Source organism: Otolemur garnettii, unplaced genomic scaffold (genome assembly GCF_000181295.1).
Source record: "Otolemur garnettii isolate 467f Iridium unplaced genomic scaffold, OtoGar3 scaffold00035, whole genome shotgun sequence".
Lineage (NCBI taxonomy): Eukaryota > Metazoa > Chordata > Mammalia > Primates > Galagidae > Otolemur > Otolemur garnettii.
The window spans coordinates 12896302-12921954 of NW_003852430.1; the positions used below are offsets into that span (position 1 = coordinate 12896302).

General features: G+C 36.8%; 1 protein-coding gene across 2 annotated transcripts in view; it reads left to right on the forward strand.

The window, feature by feature from the left end:
• ADGRB3 (adhesion G protein-coupled receptor B3) overlaps positions 1 to 25653 on the forward strand; it is a 734763-nt gene that overhangs the window by 650932 nt on the left and 58178 nt on the right. For both annotated transcript variants that reach the window (XM_003789674.1, XM_003789673.2), the window contains 2 exons: positions 20905 to 21055; positions 23560 to 23629. In XM_003789674.1, the coding sequence (XP_003789722.1) occupies positions 20905 to 21055; positions 23560 to 23629 (221 nt within the window). The remainder of the gene's footprint in view (positions 1 to 20904; positions 21056 to 23559; positions 23630 to 25653) is intronic.

Genomic DNA, 25653 nt, shown 5'->3' on the forward strand with positions numbered 1-25653 from the left:
ACTGTTTCCCTAAAGCAAACCAATCCTAAATATACGTGGGCAAATATACGTAAGACCGAGATTAACGTCACCTAATCATTCTGCTTATTAATCATAACATGTTCTAAATGAGACAGCATCACCAAGCCGTTATTCTACAGTGACTGTTATTATGTTCATGACATTTATTCTCCTGCTTAATAATGATTGCTGGCTGAGAGGTTGTAAGTTACTTCTTTGTTAGAATTGTAGGATCACATTTTATTTATATTAAGTTGCCGCCGTTCTGTGTGAAGGTGATGCTTCTGATTTGCATTAAATGTTTTTTTCTAAAACTGAGATTAGGTTTATACATTTCTACACACAAGGGCCTTTACGGTTATTCTGCAGCCAAGGAAGATTAGAGCGCCAGAGTTTGTGGTGAGTGGCGAGGGAGAAACAGCAGAGTGAAACCAGATAGTCAGTATGGGGACCAGACGTGTAGCCTTGGTCACATTTGTGGAACTCTAGCTAAATAGGCCACCTGAGCACCAGCTCATGTACAGTCAGCACTGGGCTTTTTCTTTGATCACAGGCATGTATCTTACTCTTCAGAACTTAGAATAGTCTACTGTCATTAATTTGAAATACAGTCACAGCCCTTCATATCTATGGGTGCTGTGTCCATGGGTCCAACCAACACCTGGTGGAAAACATTAGGGAGGAAAAAAATTCCACAAAGTTCCAGAAAGCAAATATGGAATTTACCATGCATAGAAGATTGAATCCTTGTGAATAAAATGATGTGTGGGTATTATAGTAAGTATTATAAGTAATCTAAAAATGATTTGAAGTATATAGGAGGATATGCATACATGATATACAAATACCGTGTCATTCTATATAAAAGTCTTGAGCTTCATGGACATTGGTATTGACAGAGGTCCTGGAATCAATCCCCCATGAGTATGGAGGAAATATTGTATATGTTGGCGTTGAAGTAGGATAGGAGTTAGTGTATCACTATAGATTTTCTTTTACATTATAGAAATTAACAGTGTGTCAATGAATTATGCACCACCATAATTTTATCTACACATGCCCAATGATGTCTTGATATATCACCATATTACACATAATTCCTTTTTATTTTTTATTTTTTTTATTAAATCATAGCTGTGTACATTAATGCAGTCATGGGGTACAGTGTGCTGGTTCAATATACAATTTGAAATATTTTCACCAAACTGGTTAACATAGCCTCCATGGCATTTTCCTAGTTATTGTGTTAAGACTTTCATATTCTATATTTAGAAAGATTCACATGTACCCTTGTAAGATGGACCATAGGTGTGGTCCCACCAATCACCCTCCCTCCACCCATCCTCCCCCCTCCCCTCCCCTCCCTCTCCCCCATCCCCATATTCTTGGACTATAATTGGGCTATAACTTTCATATGAAAGCTATAAATTAGTTTCATAAGAGGGCTGAGTACATTGGAGATTTTTTCTTCCATTCTTGAGATATTTTGCTAAGAATATATTCCAGTTCCATCCATGTAAACTTTTTAAAATCAAGATCACTGACATTTATTGTATGTTTTACTTTTAATCAAAAGTCCTCACTCTCTGTCATATATAGAATGACATGTTGCCTTTGTCATTATTTAAAAAAGTAAGTATAGCTTCCCATTCATAGATTTATTACATTGAGAACCTATGTGCTATGCAAAGTAACATATAAAGAAATGAACTGAAAATAGATCTTCTTCAGGAAGTTTGAGATAAGCCAGGTACATCAATAGCTATAAATATTGCAATGCAGAGTCAGAAAATGCTCATTCAGCCAGCAATTTACTCGGTCATCTACTCAGCAGCTACATGTTTTTATTTCTGAACATAGCTCAGTACCCAATTCTGAGATCACAGGGATCGATACCAATGAAAATAACAGCAAATGGAAACACCATCTTTGGTATTTACTTCCTAATTTGTATGTGGTGGGGACCGAGGGGTGTGGAGAGACACTTAAACAAGCTGTGATAATACAGTATCGCAGCTTGGAACATGGGAAGATGAATCATAGATTTGGGGGCTCAAGCAAGATTTCCCAGAATATTTCATCATATTTATTCCTACTTACCTTGAGATCACAGCTTCTTAGAGAGTCCCTGGATGTTGCAATTCCTGGTTTGCATGTCCGCCACCCCTTCTTCTCTTCTCCATTTTGTGTTCAAGATACCATAGTAGCCACATCTGTAAAAATATATATTGTTTCTTTCCAGCAACTTTTTTGCTTCCCCAATTATGCTTATGCTCTAGGCCCAAACTGGAATATTAAATAGAGATGCACTGAATTTTCAATAACTGACCCTTTTCATTGACTGTCGTGTTTGATTCTAAAAATCTATCCTGATTCCCTTATCATCTATGGAGTGGTGACTTTAAAGACAATCACATTTGTAGCTGATTAAAATGGATTGTAGTTAAATTTCTTATGAATTTCAGAACCACACTATGTGCTCTATTTTAAACAAAGCTAGGGGATGGTTCCATGCTTACGTGATTCACATTAAACATAAATCAACTAAAAAGTGAAGTGTCACGGTCTCTGGCTTCTGAGTAATTCGAGTACTGTATATTGGAATTGCACTACATCCGATTTGAGATCACAGTAAAGTGAAAGTTACATTATAAGCACATCTTCTTCGACATCTCCTTTTGCCACCTCTCTCTGACACTTTTGGAAATTCTTTGCTTGACCAAGTTTTGTCTTGATTTACCCATTTCTCTGTATTCCTTTCAAATATCTCTTCTTCTTTATAGTATTTATCCTGTTTTTTAAAAAATGTTATTACAAAGGATAGAAATTTTCCCTCTTGAGCCCTGAGTTTAAGATCTTTAGTAACGACAGCATGAGGACCACGTGTCTGTTTTAATTTATTGTAGTGGCCCAGGCTGACTGAGCATCCCAGTGGAAGAACCAAGGAAAATGGTCAGAGGTCTGGCTGGCTCAAATGTTTCTCTGTCTTTGCTCCAGAGTCCTCCCTCTCATATAATTGGATGAGGTGGTTCAATTCAAGTTTTGTATTAAATTTAAAACCTAAGTATATTCTGGTAGCGATATTGTATCTGGATAGTATGAATACCAGGAATGTTGACATGAATTGCTAGAAAGGCAAGGAGAGACAAGGTGAGAATTTTGTTAAGCAAAGTCTAGCTGTCTGAGACCCGCTCTAGACTAATAATATTAGATGGTATGGGTCATTTTCAGCTCTGAAAGATCCAGTAAGACCATTTGGTGTAAAATTAAGCAAATGAGACCCGAGGTAAATCAAAAGGCTTTCATTTGAATTCTGTCTCTGCCCTAACAGGGTGATTTTTGGAGGGTTACTCAGTTGCAACTGGGCATATTTTGTTCATCCATCTGATCAGAATGATAGAAATCACACCCCCCTTTCCTGCTGAGGATAAAATGATAAAGGATAAAATGAGATAGCAAATATTAATGTGCTATGTGAAACCTACCACACTTTATAAGTATCATTTTTTGCTAAGTGCAGAGAGACTTAGTGGAATTAAGGAAGTTATGGTTCAGAGTTTATTAAATGAAGTCGAAATATTTGGGTTAATTTCAGAGGTCGGCAGATGAATATAATTTATTCCAGTTTAGTCACAGATAGCATTTACTCAGACACAAAGTGTAATATTACACTTTGTCAATTAATAGCATGATGACATGTGGCTTTCCCCTATGTATTGATACCAAATGTGACATTTAGATTTAACTTTGGAATCTAAGTTATAGGAAAACCAAAACAATAGAGACATAGAAAAGATAAAAATTTATTTCATTTTATGTTTATCTTTATAAATGTAGGTAACTCTGTGATCATTACAGACTCATTTCCTTTGAAACGATTTTTTTTCTACCACACAAAACTTGGAATTCCACCTCAATGTCCAACATGGGTGCCCCAGCTCCAGCCATCATGTGAACATTCCTGCTGACAACAAGGGAAAAAGCTAAAAAAGAAAGATACTGTACAAACGTCTACTTATTATTCTTACTTATCTTCCATTAGCAAGAATCTAATCACATGACCAAAAAAAAAAAAGATTAGGAAATTTGGTTTTTATTCTAGGACCTTATGTGCCAGCACTATATAATATATGTGTGTGTGTGTGTGTGTATATATATATATATATATATATTTTTTTTAATTCTGTTGTAAGAACAAAGAGAGAAAAAAATATTGAGGTAAACTAATGAGCCAGCTACAATGATTGGAGAACTCCTCTCGCTTAATCACCAGCAAGTAATATATTTAGACAAAATTCCTCTTTGAAATTATTGATAATATAGTTACTTTTATTTTTGTATAAGAAGTATTTACTGGATAAACCCTCTTCCCCCCAGAGGAGACAATCTATGAAATAAGAATAAAAATAGGAATTTTTAACAATGTGAAGGTATAAGAGAAAGTAATTTTGAATTCATGGAAGAAAGAAAAGGCATGTTATTCTGAGATTTAATCATTATTTGCTGTAGACATACATTAAATGGAATTCTAGAAACCGAGGGGAATGTGTCTTCCTCTCAAAGTACTTCATTTACAACAAGGGAATATTCTGAGAGGCTAGGATCAAGGACTGAATGTGAAGGATAATCTGATTTGTCCCAGAAATATACACGGTATATTCAAGCTGAATTGAATAAGATAGATAATCAGGCACTTAGACAAAGGCAGATATTATTTATGTAATATTAGCTCAATTTGAAATGACTTGGTTGTTTACGTAGTATTTGGTTCATTTAAATCAAACAGTTGATGTGGTAAGACTCTTCCTCCTGCAATCCTGACATCAGAGGGTGTGGTCAGAGTGGGAGGGCAGAGTGCTGGATGTAACTGGATTCTCTTTCTTCTCTCTTTCCTGCTCCAGTACTAACTTTGACTGCCACCACGCCTCTTCTCAGAAGGCAAAAATGTATAGAAAAGAATAGGAGCAAAGTTGGAGGTGGGGTGAGAGGAACAGTTTTCACCCACTCAAAATGAGAGGGATAAAATTACAGCTCTGGGGAGAAGCCTGGGAACACATTTCCCCTCCTTCTCCGCCCCTCTCCACCCTCTCCCCCTCAACCTTGGGCCCTGATCTTTCTTTCTTTCTCTATACTACTTTTATGCTTGTGGGTAAAAATGGAGGGAGTTTCTCAGCTCATCCACGTTATTTTAAACTATATAATTTAAAGTCATGATACAACAATAAAAGACTATAGTTAAAATATTTGGCAACATCTATTTTTGACTTAATGATCTTTTGGATTTTTCTTCCCTATTCTTGTTGACACCTTTTTTCCCATTCTTGTTTTGAATAAAAATTTTAAATATGAAAGGAGGAAATGGCATAAAACATGACTTGTCATATTGAAGACAAAGGACCTTCATATTGTAAGTCTGTGGCTCAAGTTGTAAACATTGCGATCCAGCTGTCATCATCTCTAAACAAAGTTAGAGGTTATCGTGTATTATGCTGCTAATTTTTCCATGTCTTGAAGGTAAAGCAAATGGCATTTAACTTCCTTCCTCATTTCAACCCATTTTTTGTCAATTTATTGTAGCCTTTAGATTTAGAAATGAGTTGTAGTCACAATTTAGCTACATTCTGTATTGATAAAAGAAATCTAGTAATTTAAGAAATCTGTTTTAAACAAACAGGAAACAACAGCAATGTAAATTCAGTGTACATTGGAAGTGTCATTATGGTACCTCGACCTCACTCTTTCCAATAATCTGTTCTAAACACATGCATAGGTTGTACTTGCTTGCAGATGGTTTTATATGTACACATTTTGTCTTTTTTATGTTCCTGTGTGAAACTTTTATAACTTGCCTAACACAAAATTTTCTTACATCAGATCCTTCATAGATATTTTGACCCCAAATTCCTCAATGACAAAACCCTGTAAAGAAGCCGTGGTAAGGAAAAAGACCACCTAGGGGTTCTTAGGACTGAGCTATCTTTTTCCAATAAATGAATGTCTTCCTGCTAGGTATTTATAGTCATTGCTCATAAAAGTAATGGTACTAGAAATAGTTTGTTTTGCCATCTGTAATTTTAGTCCAATATAGACTGTAATGCGTGGACCATAGGCATTTTCCCCACATGCTGGGCAACTGAGAAACTCACCTGGTAGGGTTCCAGACTTTCACAGGTAATTGTTTATTAAAAAGAGAACAAGTAGTTCAAGACATATCTTCAAACTTACTTCAGAATAAGGGATTTGCTACCATGTGATTTTAGCATTTCCAAACCAGTGGACTGAAAATTTGATTTATTTTTGGCAACAGTGTGAGTTGCTTTCATATAACTGGTTTATCTCTTCTTATGGTACAAGGAGTGTGTCAAAAGAAGTTCAGTGGGAGAAGGAAATAGAACCAAGCTCCAGGATGGTTCTTTCGAAAAGGATTCAAGAGAAAGGCCCAAAGGAAGAACAGCAAAGCTAGTGTATCTCTCCCTTTGCAGAGGCCTAGAACCCATGGTTTCGGGGCTGGGAGGGGTCTGTGGTATAGGCCATTTGTCAGTCTGGTGGTAACGAGATGGCAAAACTTATAGTCACTGAGCTCAGCACAGCCATCAATACTTCCCAGCAAGTCTGTGTGATCTGGCTTTCCGATTCTCAGCAAAGAGAGTTTCCAATCTGTTGGCAGGTACTCAAATCTCTGATCTCTCTGCTACATCTTTGGCCTTAACATCTGATCCCACTCCTACTCCAGAGTTTGTTAGCCATAACAGACTGAGACCATCTCACCTTCCCACCACAAAATGTGCTAATTTATCTACATTCCACCTTCCTTCCTTCCTACCTGTTTCAAGTCGAGAGACGACCAGTCCTCATGTGCTTTAGACTTCATTTCCATCAGACATCTCCTGAACTGGACTCAATCAGTTCTTTCTCATCCTTATTCATCAGGAGTCTCTCTGTCACCCTTTCATTTAATATTTAAACACATTTTTGTATTTCTCATTGTATAAATAAATCCTGTACCCATATCCTCTTCTACATTTTAATTATAAAAACTCTGATAACTCCCACTCCTGTTTACTGAGCACATGATATATGCCAGGCGTATTTGAAGAACTCTATTAACTTATTTAGTGGATGGTGCATGTGTGGGGGCAATCCCTACTAGGTACAGACCTAGCTCTGAAGCTTCCATTTCACTCTTTGCTAATGGAGGTAGAACTAGCAAAAGAGCTTTCCCCACCCAGGAATCCCAGTTTTCACTGAGAGTCCCTGGAAATGGAGAGATCAGTGGAGTTGCTGGAAACATTCTTCAGTGTAATCAAATAGGAACTGGAGATTGATTGCATATGAGGGAATTATGGAGATGACATCCAGGTTCCTGACCGGGAGCAATAGTTTTGATTCACTGGTAACAAACACAGAAGGAGGAGTTGGCTTAAGGGGAAAGGTAGGAAGAGAATTGGGGGGCATGTTAAACTTCAAACCTGCAATTGAGTGGTCTGGGGTTAAACAAATAAGGTCTTGAAAAACAGACACCAAAGGAATGAATCTCGGGGTTTAAACTGGCCCTGTGAGTAGAAGTCCTTTAAGATCTACATAAATTACCACACCCATAACAGGCTGTAGACCCAGTGATGGCGTTAGCATTTCCCAACTGGGATAGTTGTCAAAAATGCCATTTTCTCTTAGGTGTCTGGAAAAGGCTAAAGAGCAAGATCAAATAAAAGTATCCCTTCTTCCTACATGTATATACACATGCAGTATATATATATATATATATATATATGCATGTAGTTGATCTCTGCAATTACAATACATGCAAGATACAATATACTAGATAACAAACATTCCTGGTATATATTGTTATAATTTTCATACAGTTTCTTCCTTTCTTTGAATGTGTATACATTTTTGGGAACTCTGCATGTATATATATACACACGCAGAGTGCCATATTATAATTCTATTTTATATGTGTGTATATACACACACATATATGTGTACTTTTTGTTGTTCGAAAGTCCATCTTTATATTAATGGTTTATTTTGCCTTCATAGCTAGTTTAATGAGGGAGTCTATCAGTTCTCACAGCATGCAGAATAAAACGACAAGTGCACAGCACAGTCTTCCGTGTCTGTTACTCTTTCTAGAACTCTAGAAACTGGCTGTGTCCAAATAATTTACTACAATGGGCTGAGAACGCATGAATAGTCTTTATCATTAATATTTTTGAGAATCCTCCAGGAACTAGGTACTTTGCATATATTACAAGCCCTTTTTTACATTAACCCTACATTGTAGGTATTCTCACTCACATCTTAAAAAATGAAAGATTGAGACTGTGAGAAGTGGGACAATGTGTGCAAGGTCACACCCTTGGGATATTTGCTTGCCAAAAGTCAATATGTGTCTAAATTGCTGACTCCGCACCCTGGGTCCACATTAGAATCACCTGGGGACCCTTAGCAACTCTACCGCTTTGGCTGCACCCCAAACAGACTACATCAGAATCCTGGGAAGTAGCACTAATAGAGCCATACCGTTCAGAGCTCCCCAGGTGATACCAGGGTGCAGCCAAGATTAAAAAATACTAGCTTGCCTCAAAAAAAAAGAAAATCAGAATTTTTTTATGCCTTGCCACTTGTAAATCAAAAATTGTTTCCATTCCACATTAAAATAGTCTTATGAAACCAACAGGACCATTGGTCAAACATGGTAAACAGAATAAATGAACATCATCTTATTAATAGGAAAGTATTATCTTCCTCTACCATCTGAGTCATTGAAAGAAATATTTTCACAGCTTAGAAATCTCAGCTACAGGGCTTCAGGGTTTTGTTTGCTCTTCTTGTTACAAGTTGAAAGTGATTTTTTATCTGCATTGCTCTCAGCTCTGCTTTTGAGTGACCAATATATATGGTCCTTGAGAGATGAGAAGGGATACCCCAACCCTGAGAGTCAAACCCACTGAAAGGGAATAACTCTATAGATAAGGAACACAGTGTAATCTGTGTCTTTCTTAGACCTTATAACACATTTTCCCTTTGGTCGTTTATTTATTTAAATTGACAGATAAAAATGTACGCATGTGTACAACATGGTGTTTCGAAATATATGTACGTGCTAAGATGGTTAATTCTGTCAGGTTAACAAATGCACCATTTCAACATGGTTACAGTCTTTGCACTGATAATACTTAACACCCACTCTCTTAGCTTTCTGAAGTTTCAAATTTTAACTTTCATTGAACTCTTGACCTTATTCAGCAAATGCCCTAATTATATTTCATCTTGAGTAAAATTGTTGTTTTCCTAAGCCTGGAGATATCAATATATGATGAAGCATCTGGTGGGCGTGATGTACAAATGTTTGCATTCCCATGGGAGACGTTTCAAAAAATCCTATTTTCATCTGATGTGCAACAAACTTTCTAAAATCTTCAAATTATGAGAATTTTTCTGGAAGATACATGTTTTTGACATCTGTGGAACAGATTTTTATCTCTGTTGTTATCTAGCCTTCATTTTCCTTTTAATAAGGATGCTTTATTTTAATATGAAATTATGAAAATCTAGCAAATAGGAGTTATTTAGCAATTAATTTTATTGTTCCTTTACCCATTAATTAATTTTGTATCATATATGACTTTATACTGGCAATTTCTTCTATTTAGAGTCAGTCTTGTGACAGAGATTTTGAGTATGCAGAATATAACTGAAATTTTTTATTTTATTTTATTTTGTTTTGTTTTGTTTTGTTTTGTTTTTGCGACAGAGTCTCAAGCTGTCAACCTGGGTAGAGTGCTATAGCATCATAGTTCACAGCAGCCTCCAACTTGGGCTCAAGTGATCCTTTTGCCTCAGTTTTTCTATTTTTAGTAAAGACAAGGTCTTACTTTATCTCAGGCTGGTCTTGAATTCGTGTGCTCAAGCAATACACCTGCCTCAGTCTCCCAGAATGCTAGAATTACAGGCTTGAGCCACTGTGCCTGACCATAACTGAAAATTTTTAACAGAAAATTGTCAGAAATGATGGGTTCTTCATCACAGCTTTGTGCCATAGCTTGTAAACAGATATTACCACTGGTTTTTAATTGTGAACTAAGAGACTTAAGAAACAGTAGAATCCCATCACATCTCTTCTATTGATATTTTCTGTAAAATACAAGAGTCAAAATGCCTAGGCTGAGTACCCAGGTCACTGAGGGATATAAGTCAGCTGTCTCTATATGAAGGACGTTGTTTTAATGTAGCAAGTCAGAAGCAGCTAGGGAATGTGGGAGGGTGGATAAAGGGATATTAACAAAAAGCTTCTGATTAGATAATCAGTTCCATAAAAGTTTGCATTTAATTTTATGAACTGATGAACCTTGTGTTCCCGTTGATATCAATAATTCATTTCATTTGGATTTAGGCACATCCACAGGTAACCTCCAAGTTCATTTGTATGCGTGTCAATATACTTAGAAACAGCACATTTCTCTCTTTTAGTTGGTGGTGACTTGTATCATTTTTGTTTTTCATAACATTTATTTATTGTCTGTACACTGTTTATTTCAAAAAGAATCTTATGTGACTTAAAAGGATATATTTCATGTAGCAAATCAGAGTTTTTTTGATCATAAGACAAGGTTATCATGGAAAGAGCACACGCTTCTTCATTTGCTGTGTGTGTAACTTCCGACAAGTTATTTACTCTCTTTGAGCTTCATTTCCTCCTTTTTCAACTATTTATCTTGCAACACTGCTAAAAAATTAGAGTTTAAGGCAGAGTAAGTTTTCAATATGTTATTTTTCAGATCATCCTTTAAGATGAAGTCAGGCAACCTCAAATGTGCTTATTTTGCTAAATAAAAATTTGAATCATATATCTGACTAAGCTCTTCGTGTAATCTTACTATGAACTATCATTTTGGGGAGTGCTTACTTTGTGTGAAGTACTACTTTTGTGCAAAACCTTTTTATTTATATTTTCTTATTATCCATGATCTTTCCATTATATTTTCTTATTATCCATGATCTTATTTCAATCTTTACCATAATTTACTGTTAGTCTGTAAGCACCCTGGTCTTCTGAATAAAGTCAGTAGTAGTTATTAGCATAGGCTCTAAAGAATGGCCTTTGAGGTCACTATGATGATGAATCAAGATTTCTTCCCATAGTAAAAGAACATTCTCATTCATATTTTAAAAGTTACTGGTATGTCTATAATTATATTGTAAATGTCTTACACATGTTTTTCTTCCATGTAAATAGCAAGATATGTGCACTCCTAATTTATTACAGACCAATCAGTGTGTGAATGAATGAAATTATCTAAATATTTCAAGTAAGAATTGTTTTCTATGTAGTAATTATTTTAGTTTACCTAGACGGTTGAAATGTTGCTATACTGCAAGTAATTCTTGATTTATTTGTAAATACCACTTTAAAAGAGTACAGATATTGATACTCTTTAGGAATTTCTAAATAGTACACAAAAATGCTTCACTTTAATATTCTGTATTTTATTTTTGCAAAAATCCCCCAGGATTCTGTATATTCTGTATTCCATGAAGGTTTTTTTTAATATCATACATCCCTCATGAAAAACATTTTCTCTTTTGCTTTTTGAAATACTTATAAGATCAGTGCCTAAGTTTTTTTAAAATGCTAAACCTTTATCTCATTTATTTCAATATTTAGAATGGCATTGTTTATTGTTTTTCTAGAAATATTGAAAACCTGCCAAGTGAAATGCAGTAAATAATTATATTTCTTACTCTCAGAAACTCATTATGGTAATAATGTAATAATATCTTTTCAATCATTAATGTTAAAAAAAAAGACAAATGTTTCTGGTGTATCTAAGAAGAAATAGGAAGCATGGATAACCAACATTAGAAAATAAAAAAGTTTATTCCTTTAAAGTTGTAAGAGAACATTATAAACAATCGTGTACTCACATACTAGAAAATACAAATGAAATGGGTAGTTTCTCGGGACAACACATTTTCAAAATTCATTCAAGAAGAAAGCCTCTGATCAGAGAATTAAGTGCCTTGTTGAATTTTAGACCTAGAAAATCTTTTGAAGACTATAGAAGAAAATTGAGAATATTGACACCCAAAGTTTTTATGGCAAACTGGAAATATCATATTCATTAGCTTTGGAAATTAGGAGGTCATGAGTGATTCCCTGGGGAGGAAAATTCAGGAGAGATGGCAAATGTCAGGAGGAAAGATTGTGCAGGTCGTAAAGAAGTTGAGGAGTAGCCGCATCTTTCCAGACATTTGGCCACAATTGGAAAGAGAGAGAAAGGAAAACAATAGGAGCTGGTGAGAGCAGTGGGAGCCGGTGAGGGCGGTGGGAGCCAGTGAGAGTGGTGGGAGCCAGTGAGAGCAGTGGGAGCCGGTGAGGGCAGTGGGAGCCAGTGAGGGTGGTGGAAGCCAATGAGAGCAGTTGGAGACAGTGAGGGCAGTGGGAGCCGGTGAGGGCAGTGGGAGCCGGTGAGGGCGGTGGGAGCCAGTGAGAGCAGTGGAGCCAGTGAGCACAGTGGGAGCCGGTGAGGGCAGTGGGAGCCAGTGAGGGCAGAGTAACAGAGTAACAGAGAGTAGAGTAACAGAGTAACAGCCAGTGAGGGCAGAGTAACAGAGTAACAGAGAGCAGAGTAACAGCCAGTGAGAGCAGAGTAACAGAGTAACAGAGCAGACAATAACAGGGTAGCTAGTACAGAGACATGCACAAAGTAAAGGTGGTCGGCTGGCTTAATGCAGAGAGAGATTGCCACAGATGTGTAGGCTAAGAGATTGTGCTAACTGAAAAGGGAGACTGCAGAGCTGACCAAGGATGGGATCAAAAGTCATTACTATTAGAAGTCTGCTATTAGAAGTCAGATTAGTGGTTCGCCTCGGGAGATCAATGTTGACTGGGAGGCTGGGGATTTTTTTTTTTTTTTTTAAGAGACAGAATTTTACTTTCTCACCCTGGGTAGAGTGCTGTGACATCACAGCTCACAGCAACCTCAAACTCTTGGGCTTAAGCAATTCTCTTGCCTCAGCCTCCCGAGTAGCTGAGACTACAGGCGCCCAGCACAACTCCCAGCTATTTTTTATTGCAGTTTGGCCAGGGCTGGGTTCGAACCCATCACCATCAGTATATGGGGCCTGCACCCTACTCACTGAGCCACAGGCGCTGCCCAAGGCTGAGGATATTCTACATTTTGATCTGAGTTATGCTGGTGTATTCATTTATAAAAATTCATTAAGTTTTATTATATCCATTGTCAATAAAAAGTATATTTGTAAAAATGTGTTAAGCTTTACTGTAATAACATGGTATAGCAATTAAAAAATTTTATCCTGCCCCCCACAAAGTAGTTACAGTGCAACCAATCTTTACAGCCATGCTGTGAGGTAGATGCTGTTATTATCTTCATTTATGGACAAGGAAAGAGAGGCACAGAGATTCTATGTACCACCAATAAATGAAGCAGAAGTGTTGAAAACACACAGTGTGACAAGAGGGACCTATTTCTGGCTACTCTGTCCCACTTGCTGTCACCTGAAAGGGGAAGGCCGGCTTTGGGAAGGAAAGGTGATGGCATTAGGAAGAAACTTCCTAGGCTCAGAGAACACAACGGAGACGGTCTGTACCTCATCAGTGATTAGAAGGCAAGGGCATCTCACATAGACTGAAAGGAGGGAGACCGTGAGGATTAGGTTATGTGGAAGAGCAGATCATATTGTCCAAGAGCAGTGGAAGGACTCAAGATGTGCAGACTCTGGGGTTGGAGTAGTTGTATAGATTTCTCAGCCAACCACTCTTTTACAGTCCCTATTAAAACTGTGTCCTCTGCTCGGTGCCCATATCTCAGTGGTTAGGGCGCCGGCCACATGCGCTGGAGCTGGTGGGTTCAAACCCGGCCCAGGCCAGGTAAACAACAATGACAACAATAACAAAAAAATAGCCGGGCATTGTGGTGGGCGCCTGTAGTCCCAGCTACTCAGGAGGCTGAGACAAGAGAACTGCTTAAGCCCAAGAATTTGAGGTTGCTGTGAGCTATGACACAACAGCACTCTACTGAGAACAACATAGTGAGACTGTCTCAAAAAAAAAAAAAAGAAAGAAAGAAAAACTGTGTCCGCCTCCATTTCTTGTCCCTACACTTTCTAAGAACTAAGCCCTTCAGATGCCAGTGGAGTGAATTGGCTTTATTACAGTCAATATTTCCAGTACCACCCTCGTGCCCTCCAAGCACATAGGCTGTAACTGCCTCTACCCGTTCTAGGTCAGTTAAACTTCTTCCCTCAGCACCTTCCAAATTTGTCAACACCCTGGGTTCACTGTATCCAGTGCTATTCTCTTCTTCCTTATGACTTAATAACTTAGTCATTTTAGCGTGGTTGGAGGGAGAAAAGAGAGATAAATCTGGGTAAATGATATTGCTGATCTATAGGAAAATTCGTTTTGTATATTGATCTCATTGTGTACGAAACAGTGCATGTTAATCTTACATCCAGCCATCTTGATCTTTTTATTTCTACTAGTTTAAAAATCGATTCTGTCAGATATTCTAATGAGAGGCATTCTCTGCAGTGATAACAATATTGTCTCTCTTTTTATACTTGCTTTTTCTTTTATGGTTTTCCTGCGAAACTCCTACACAATTTAGAATCTGAGAGGCGATGGTGGACATCCTCCTCTCTTTATAACTGATGGGAATTAATCTAATTTTACTATTGAACATGATTTTCACTATAATTTCCAGAAAGATCATCTTTATTAAGGGAGAATGCTCACCTCTATTCATAATTTGCACAGCATATTTTTAAGTGATCATCTGAAGTCTAGTAAATGCCTTCACATTTATTGATGTAATCACATGGCCTCTCAGCTTTAATGTGTTAATGTAATACATTATACCGAGGTCACTTTTGATGTGGAATCATCCCGCATTACTGGACACACTGATTTGAAACTGATTTATTACCCATTTACTGTATTTCTGGGTTTGATCTTTTGCTTAGCACTTTCATATTTATGCTAATAAATGAAAGTGGTTTATAATTTACTTGCTCATCTCGGTATAAGTGTCATGATAGCTTCTTTGTCAAATGAATTGGCTATATATTACAACATGGGGATTTTATATAATCTTTTATTAGAACTTGTCCGTAAATTTTTCTGAATTTTTTGGTGTATTTTTTTGAAGTGTTATTCTTTCATTATCCTATAATTTTATCTAATATTATTAGTTTTACCTCTCAGGCCCATTTTAATAATTTTTTTAGAATATCTTTTCATATAACTTTTTATGTTTGCATATATGAGATACTTTCTATAACTTTTTTCATTCACAATATTACTTTTTTTTTCCCTCACTTTTTAAAAAATCCCAGCTACCTTAGAGTCAGCTTAGGTTTGATGGATGAATTTTGCTGTTTTCTAAATTTTTCAGTTTGTTACTTTCTTATTTGATCTGTTTGAAATCTCTTCTCATTTCTTTGAGTGACCCATTCGTCTTTATATTCTCTTGTTTGTATTATCATAGCAAATCTCACCAAGTTTGATAAACATATTGCCTTAATTGTTATTCAGTTCTAAGTAGTTTATAATTTAGATTCCTAATTTTTCTTTAACTTGTTAATTATTTAACATTGTTTTCCAGTGTTAAATAATTGTCAGAAAATTTGAGTTTTGATTTCTAGTTTTCTGATTTTTTGATTTCTAATTTTAATTTCTAATAAATTTCTAATTTTTTGATTTCCAATTTGATTTCTAATTTCTAATAAATTTCTAATTTTTTATGTCTAATTTGATTTCTAATTTTCTAATTGTTAATTATTTAACATTGTTTTCCAATGTTAACTAATTGGCAGAAAATTTGAGTTTTGATTTCTAATTTTGTTGAAGTGTACTCTGTGAAAATGTCTGGTGTATTATAAGCTGTCTTGAATCCATTTTATTTCACTGTCTCTTCTAGGACTAGTTCCCCTCTGTAAATACTTCATTGACATTTTAAAGAACTGCGCATGTCTTGCTCTTATATATATGATTACAAAGAGAAAGTATTCATCCCTTGTACTGATTGTGTTATTGGAGCCATCTACCTTATTTTTCCTCCATTTTTTTGTGGCTTTCTGAGCGCTATGTCTTCAGTTCTTCATTACAGCCTTAGTTTGACAGTGTTTCCCTGCACTTTCCTCAGGTTGTGCTCATTATTCTTTGAAACACTGTTACTATTTTCGTAGAGGTATGTTATGTTACTTCTGCATCTTCTTTGTGGCCCGCTCCTTTTCTCAGTATGAGAAGTCCCATTTCATCTCAAAGTTTTTCCCAGTGTTAACATTGTGACATCTGATTTTTACATACTAGCAATTCCTTCATAGAATACTTTCTGTCTTCATTCTCCATCTTCTCTCACTGGGTTTGAGTATGTCTCCTCAAAATAAATTACTGGAATTAATAGAATTGTTTTAATCCAATGTGAATGTTAATAATTTCTAAGTGATGAATTTACAGCAGTCTCACTTATTTTGAGGTTTGGAATTATTTTTATTGTCTTATTTTCTATTTCTTATGTTTTCTAGGTTTGTGTTTTTACCCACCTTTTACTGGAGTGACAGATTTTTCTTAGTTCTGTTTTTTCTGCTACTTAACAAATACTGGTTTATACGTTGATATGGTTACTTTAGCATTTTTAGCATGAATATTCAAACACATCTTCCTCTCATCTCAATTTAATCAGTATCTCTAATGTTCCTGAGAAGAAAAAACACTGAAAAGTCTTAGGCTAGTTTTCTTCTGCTCTGCTGCCTTATTCATCTCTCTGATCTTTTCGCCTTTGATGATACGATTTTGCATTTTATATCCAGGTGGTTATAATTTGACAATGGTATATCTGTGTAGATATTAAACACTTATTTCAGCGTCATAGATTTTGTTAGTTTTTTTAGCTATCTTTTATCTTCTTATTTTTTACTTGTATCTCATTTTCACCTCCTGCTGTTCTTTTTATTAGTGGTTTAGGTGGTCTGCCCATTCCTTCAGAGAGGGTGTTGAGATAATAAACTTCAAAGTTCCTTTCAATTCTAAAAATAATTTTATTTCAGCCTCTCACTTGAATAATAGTTTGGCTGGGGGTAGAATCTCATCTTCAGAGTTATTTTCCCTGCACATGTGGAAGATCTTATTGCACTGCCTTCTTGTACCTTGAGTGGCTCGCAGGAATCGGATGTTAATCTGATTCTTATGTCTTTGTAACTCATCTTTCTTTTCACTCTGACAGCTTTTAAGATTTTTCTTTGTTTCCAGTGTTCACATATTTCATCACAACATATCGTGTGTGTGTGTGTGTGTGTGTGTGTGTGTGTGATCTTTATCCTACACCCAGGGGAATTTTTTAAAGTTCTGAGTTATTTTCCTATCATCCTTTTTAAAATTCTGTCTTTCCTCCAATTTTCTATGTTTCGTCTTTGAGGCAAGTCTTTTAAACATATGCTGGAACTTCTGTGTCATCCATGCATTATAATTCTTTTTTGCCTTCCACATCTAAATTCCTGCTCCCAAGACCTAGCTTTGGGGTATAGTGTCCATCTTTCCTCTGTTCTCGTATGCTTTCTTTTTTATGGGACTTCTCACAGTCTATAGTTCTTCACAGTTCACCCTTACTTTTCCAATTACTTTGAGAAATCTCATCTGTTGTCTCCCAGGCTTTGGGGTGTGCACAAGGGTGACAGGTATAAACAGTGTTCCATTTGTCAACTTAATTCCATTTTAAGTTTTGTAATATCTGTCAACAGTTCTCATCCTATCTGACACTGATGAGACCAGTTAGTGTTTGGCAAAGCAGGTAGATCAGAAGAACTGGATGAGGAGCTGGAAGGGCTGGTGAGTCACATGTTTGCAATGGTGAACAGTGAGGACCCAGCTCTCCTGGGAGTCAAGAGCCTACACATGCAGGCTGGGTGAGGAAAAAGTGTGAGACCAGGGGTCACAATGGTGGATCCATTGGTATCAGTAATTAAACAGTTGCCAAAACATGAACTGTTTATAGAAGAGGAGAATCAGAGCTTGAGGTTTGCAAATGAAAACAGCCCTAGTCAGCACCCATATTCCAGGGTTACGGTGCCAGCCACATACACTGAGGCTGGCGGGTTCAAACCTGGCCCAGGCCTGCTAAATGAGAACTACAACAATAAAAATAACCAGGCATTGTGGTGGACCCCTGTAGTCCTAGCTACTTGGGAGGCTGAGACAAGGAAATCACTTAAGCCCAAGAGTTTGAGGTTGCTGTGAGCTATGATGCTACAGAACTTCACCAAGAGTGATATAGTGAGACTCTTGTCTCAAAAAAGAAAGAAAGAAAGGAAAGGAAAGGAAAGGAAAGGAAAGGAAAGGAAAGGAAAGGAAAGGAAAGGAAAGGAAAGGAAAGGAAAGAAAAAGGTCTTAGTACTTAGGGGGATACAAAGGATGGTTAATTTTTGGGAATTTGCCAATGTGGGATCCAGATTATCCAGAAGGCAAAATCCAAGAATCCTGATCCTGGAACATTAAAAAAGCCATTCTTGGGGAAGGTGATGTGTCAAGTGGAAAATCATAAACTTTTGTTAAATTTCTATTTATAAAAGCTATATCTTAAAAAGACTGTTTTTGGTGTTGCAACTTAGCAAGCACATCAGTAGAAAAATCGCCATTTCTTCCATTATATCAAGTGTTTGGTTTTATGCTGATCGGCACATGGTGATGAAGCTAAATGTAGTGACCTTTTCTATTTTTCTAGATTGTACATTTTGCCGTATTCTTCATGTATAATTAGTTTTGTGACTTTAGCGCTCCTTAGTTCTTATACACAGCCTTTAGTGTGAGACAGCTTACCTGCATACTTAGAGCACTTTCAAGAAACGTATGAGTATTTCTCTAGTCATAGCTGAATGTTGCTACCTGTAGAAATAGTCCTTACTTCTGTTATTGTCCAGAGAGACATGAATTATTGAAATAAATGTCAGCAGCCCCAAATTACACGTACTTTGGTTTGTGTTAGAATGAGAACGAAGGCCAGGGAGTCCCAAAGTATCCAACAGATTAAAAATATTTAAAAATTTCTGTATTTAGACATTATGCACTTCATTATTTCTTACAAAATTCCAATGCATCCAGCGCTTCGACTCTTAACATTTTGACATTTTTACATTGTGTGATATCACTCCTTGATGATATCTTACAATGCAGGAGGAATAGCTTTGCTATCATGTACAATTGAGATGAAGCAAATGGGTGGATGGAAATGAAATACAAATTGGAAGGAGTAACATGTCTTTGGATATTAAATGGAAGAGTTGTCTTTGAAATTCAAATAGAGATCAGTTCCCACAGATCAAGAATGAGCAAAGTAGTAAGTCTGCAGATAATCAAACCTTAACCTTAAAAGAAAGGGTCGGTGTTTCGAGTATAAGCGGAATTACGTTGGTGAGAGCTGGTGCATGACACCTGAGATGGGGGCGTAGGTATGAGGAAGAGCAGTCAAGAAACCCACTACTTTACCCTCTTTGTAATGGTAAATGTAAAACTAAAGTACTAAATGTAAAACTAAAGTAAGATTTAAGTACTACATGAAGTAAGAAATCATATGCTGAAAAACAGCAATACCTTTTTTTAGTGCCTCTTATAATAATGATGATAATAGTCATAATTGATTGAGCACCTGCTGTATGCCAAGTGGTACTGAGCTTCTAGCGCAGTCTCTGTGCTCATTGAGACAACCTGGTGAGATGAACATGCTAGAGGATTAGAAGAACCGGAAAGCTGAGTTAATATCTGGCAAATTTCAACAGAATAAACAAATAATGTGAATAATTTGGGCCCCAAATAAAAAGTCTAGTAAGATGTTTGGCAGTAGCAATGGATCAAGGTAGAAATGGGAAGATGAGAGTTATATTTTTATTTCTTTGCATTGGGGTGGGTTTTTTGTTATTTAGTCATACTCTCTTTGTTTGGCTATTTTCAAGTTTTAGAAACAACAGTGAGAATGACAAAGGAAGGAATTCGTTTTGCTGCTGGTCTGGTTTATAAAGACTTGCATTTCAACAAGATTAACACACAGAAATTATATCAACGATGAAAAAAATAGCACCCTTGACCAAAATGAAGCTGCTGATATTTTGCAGATGTGTCACAACTAATGGCTGAGACATTCAAAATGATTAAGTTGCATGAAGAAATATAGTATAGAATCATAGCTGTGTACTGCCAGTGACTTGATTAACTTTTCAAAATGATTTGATTAGGACACACGTTGCAATGTAATACACAGAAGCAATGTAGTCAGTACTTTCAGATACATGTGTTATTTTTGTAGTACACTCTTAGCCAAATCTGACTTTGCACTTTGCTGTTATACCTTAAATATCACACACAGACAACAGCCAAGCAATTGTTCCTTCTGAAAGGCTATTGCACTTGGAAATATAATCTTAACATCAACATGGATAAAACAATAAAGAAAAAATTCTCAGTTATAAAGGAAGGATAAAGAATGTAGCTGAAATAATTATGCCAAGATGTCTGTGACTTAATCCAGAAAGAAAAAAAGCCCATAATTCTTATAATTATATTTCAAGGAAAAATTTCAGCAAAGCAGTAATTTCAATCTCCCTTGAGTTTAAATTTATATTCAAGGTTTTCCTCATTAAAAAAAATGAAGATACAAATGGAATTAGTGTATATACATTTTTTATTATAGGTATTATATACAGCATAGAGAATATATGGCTTCTAATTTCTATAAATAATTACTGTTGTCCCTGAGGAGAGGTAGATACTTGAAATAAAAGCAATGAATCAGAAGTTAACGGTGTTCTGAAAGCCACGTGACGTCTGCCCACTGCCCAAACCAGGTTCGTGTGAGTCTTTTTTGTTTGTTTGTTTTGTCTCCACAGAGCATCTGTACAACCACCACTGCGTTTTTGCATTTTTTCTTCCTGGCTTCCTTCTGTTGGGTTTTGACTGAGGCGTGGCAATCATATATGGCTGTAACTGGAAAAATCAGGACCCGGCTTATCAGGAAACGCTTCCTGTGCCTTGGATGGGGTAAGCAGATTAATCCGCGCTGCCATGCTCTCGTTACCAACGTTTACATTGTGAAGCAGCAGGCTGGGGTGATCCCCAGGCTACCTCGTGTCCAATTTGATGTATGAAAGGGGAAGTACATGAGGATGGTCATGTTTTGAACGTCTGTTGGTCATTTGTTATTTTAAAAAGGAGTACGTATCGAATGGCCGTGTAGCTACTCAATTAACAGTCAAAGGACCTGCATAGTGTGAGCTGAGACCTGAGATATATAGGAGCAGAAAAGCAAAGTGTTCTCTGTTAATATTTTCTGAGAATGCAAATGTTTTGAAATGCTCAGAGCCCAAGGCATGGTGGTTCACTAGGCATGTGCTCCCTGCCAAAAAACTTTGCAGATTCCATTGCAAGAATTCTCAAAACAAATTAAGGAATAAAGCGATTCATACCATGGGGAGAACGCCATGTAGAGGATCAATGAAACCTTACAGCTACTCAGTGGGGTTCTCAAAGTAAAAACAGAAGTGCAGACAGACTGAGAATTAACTGTAATTTTATTTGTATTTATTAGGAAAAGTTCCTCTCAAATCACCCTATACCATAGACATCTCAAAATCTATACCATAGGGCCAATTCTAATGACATCCTAGTTAATTTAAGAAACTAGTTTTAGAAAAATTCAAATTTTTTTCATGTTTACCTTTGCATTTTAAAAGACTCATTCATGGTAATAAACTAGAAAATTTTAGACCAAATATACAACAAATACCAATTATTAGAGGATGGAGAATAAAATGCTAGAATGCTAGAGAGAACCTGGAAAATTACAAGTAAGTGGACTTATCACAACACCAGCATGGTGGAAAAAGAGGATCAAGAATGTTTAAAGATGGCTCAGGTTCCAGCAAGGGTCTACTGTGTCTGACTAGTATGTTAGGAGTTTATGGGAAGGCAGTTAAGAAGGTGATGGATGTGTTTTGCTTAGACTTTCATTAAATTTTTATCTGGTTTCCATGACAAAGATTTCTAAAGCTGAGCTACTATTGAATCGAGGGACACTTTTGTCATGAATCGTGACTTGTCCCGTAGGTCCAAGAAATACAGAATTCAGGTAAAAGAATATAATTTTGATGAAGGATAAAGAGTAGTGATTTGTAGGATTAGTAAAGACTTTATTTAAAATTGTTGCTAATGATCTTGAGAAGAGGGTTTGCAGTTGCTCTCTAACTCAACAGCTCGTATTAAGCTACTGTGGGTAGCAAAAGCTAAACCAATGGTCCTAGATCGTCAGAAAGTCTGTGGGTAGGCAGAATTGTGGCATAGGAGTCTCATTAGGGGCAAGTGAAGCAGGATGAATTTAGCAAAAAAAATTAATCCAAATTGTATGGAAAGAAGACCAATTCTTCAGTTATGACCTAGGAGAGGACTTTTTATTTTTCTAATGAATTTGGTCCAGTCAATCAAAAAAGTGAACAAATGATATGTGGTGAAGGAGGAGGACAAAGAGGAGGTGGAAAGAAGAGGGGCCGGCGGGGACTATGCTTTCTACATGACACAGTTGTTATTTATGATTTCATAGGGATATAAATAATTGGTGCTGTTATTTCTATAGAGTCACCAGTATTTTGTTCAAAAATGTGACATGTCCTTCTGAGATGCTCTCCTTCATGAGAGAATGTGAAGTTACTGCAGGAGACTCACAAAAGAGAGAATAGCTGGAAGGATGAGGAAGGATAGGGCGATGAAAGATGGGCAGGGGACGCATCTGAAAAGCAAATGTGATCTTCCTGAAAAGAAGGAATAACCAAAACTTTAAAAAACTTCAGCTTAGACATAATTTTATTTACCAAAGTACAGGGAGGTTCCACTGATCTTGAATGAGGTAAATGTGATTCGCACAAATATAAACTAAAAAAAAAAAAAAATAGATGCTAGGTCATAATTAGAACACTTGTGCAGGTTAATTGAACTCTACATTCTTTTTATTATAAATTATAAAGTAAATATTAACTTTATAATGTTACTTCATAATGTGTACAGTGTTTATTAGTATAGTGTTTATTAGTATAGTGTTTATTTTTTCATCTTCTTGTAAGTCCAACTTGATGAGCATCAGTGTGTGGCCAACTGAATGTTCGAGTCTGTGATATTTCTTCACAGCAAAACATCCAGTTTTTGCCTTTCTGATTTTATAACTATAAATTTCCTTTATAACAGTGCAGCCCCTGAGGGTGAAATAACTTAAAAGGTATACTAAATCTCTGTTATTACTTCCCTTTAAACCCATGTCAAATGCGGTGGTAACCTAGCAACATGGGAGAATTGCAGTAAGTTAAAAACTCAGGTGTCGCTCTCACATTTTTTTGTACTTGGGAAAAAAAAATTGTAATGGAAACATACTTTGTGAAGTGATTCATCCAGAGGTAGCTGCTGTGATTTCATCATCTGGAGTTTGTCCTGGCTTTGCTTGGATCGATAAGCCCAGTTCTTGTTACTGAATATGAAACATGACATTGCTTTTCTTACAGGTTTACCAGCACTGGTAGTGGCCACGTCTGTAGGCTTCACCAGGACGAAAGGATATGGCACCGATCACTAGTAAGTCCATCCCCGGTGATAAATCATGTTTATACTTAAGCAGATCATCAACTAGTCCTCAGTAGTCTTGGCCGACACTGTCGATGGCTTCAATGGCTTGCGTTTTGTCCCTGAGTCAGGAACAACGGTGGAAATTGCATTGGTGAGGCGTGGTGTAAGGTAGCTGTGCTGTGCCACACTTCTGAATCCTTATTTCAATATAGGATCAGGGTATTTGGATTTGTAAACATTTCACTATGTATAGCACACATTCCATCTCAAGTACTTTTTTTTAGAACTGGATCAATCTGGACATATTTACCTTGTAGAATGTGATTCTACTCTGAGCTTCTAATTTCCTTGATGATAATGGATATTGTTATTAACCATATTTGTCGCATTAGTTGAAGTTTTGTTGCTCTGTTGGGTAGCAATACATACTAAAAATTATGGATCGGGAGAATCAATAGGTTCCACGTGGGAAAGTGCATGAGCCACGGGAAGAGTTAGGAGCAGCACCTCATGTTATAGCTGTCGTGCTGATAAATGCTATGCAGGAATTTATAAAGCTTAAACTCGATATTTCAAATCTAGAATGTTTTTCATGTTTACTTCATCTGCTCCCAAGTTGAGGAGGAAATTGACAAATGGGAATGAGATGTGCATCTTACTAAAGGCATCAGTTTTAAAGTATGATGTTCCATTTCATTGGCTCCAGATTTGAGCTAGAAATCACCGGTCATTCGGCCCCCTGATGGCTTCATTCGAATTGCCTATATACCAAGAGGTATCACTTCCCCTTCCCATCCTAAAGAATTTAAAGAGTGTGTGTCATCAGAGCATTTGTTCTTCCTTAATGCAATCTATATTAGTGAAAACAATTCTAACAGCACTGCTATTAGATTGCAGAGCCCTGCTTATTACTGCACTATTACCTGAAGTTCTCACTTTTCACAATGGCGTAACTATATTGAGATGAATCTAGTATTTAAAAGGTGCTCTATTGGGAGTATGAAAAAAATAGGATTATAGATGTTGTGGTTCCTACTTTCAAAAAGTTTATAATTAAAGCCAAATAGAATGCAACGAGTCATGTATTTATTTTATAACTATGCATTTTCTTTATAACAGTGTAAACCCTGGGGTGACGGGGAGAAATAACCAAAAAGTTATACAGAATCTCCTTAGCAAACCTTAAATGATGTACTAAATGGCAGCTTAAAGATCAGCGTACACAAAAACGCAGCAGAAATTTAGTCACATTCTCAAAATTAATAATGTTCTTCCAGCCTAGAGACTTTTATTCTTCAGGCATTTCATAAAAAATAATAGATATTAAATTGTCCACCTCAGAGTGTGGAAGTTAAATTTTATCTGTCTGCTGGTACAGCAAAGAGCAGTAACTAACTGCAGGATTTAAATATATACACCTAAATGTGTATCCACTTGCTGATAATCTGCATGTGTGTGTGTATCTGGCTACTAGATTGGAAATGTTACTGAAGTGTTTACACAGAGTAACATTCATCCTATTTCGTCCTATGGAGTGTACAGTTCTATGAGTCCTGACAGATCTCCGGGCCTGTAACCACCATCACAATCTTTACAGAGCACTTCCTTGTTAGGTACAGAAGAGGTAGTGTTCATTGCTGTTACTTTCAAAGGCAGCACGCTGATGCTGTGGACTGAGAAGAAATAGTGAAAGGGTCGAGTGGCAGAACATGGGGGCATGAAATAGTGGGCAGTCCCTTATGCTCCCCTCATCTTGACTCTCCTGGGTTACACAGGTGCAGGTGGGCCCCCCTGCAAAGGCTCCAGCACTGAGTGCCATTCCCCCTTCCTGCCCTTCTCCTGCGAGAGAATGAATGCTTTTCTCCAAACCGGTCATCACGTCTCTATCAATGCAAAAACCTACATCTCTTGGTGAATTTAGCCACTGAAACAGACACAGCTACAGTTTTTTTTATCGTTATTTAAAACTTATCTTCAGGCTTGGTGCCTGTAGCTCAGTGGCTAAGAGTGCCAGCCACATGCACCAGAGCTGG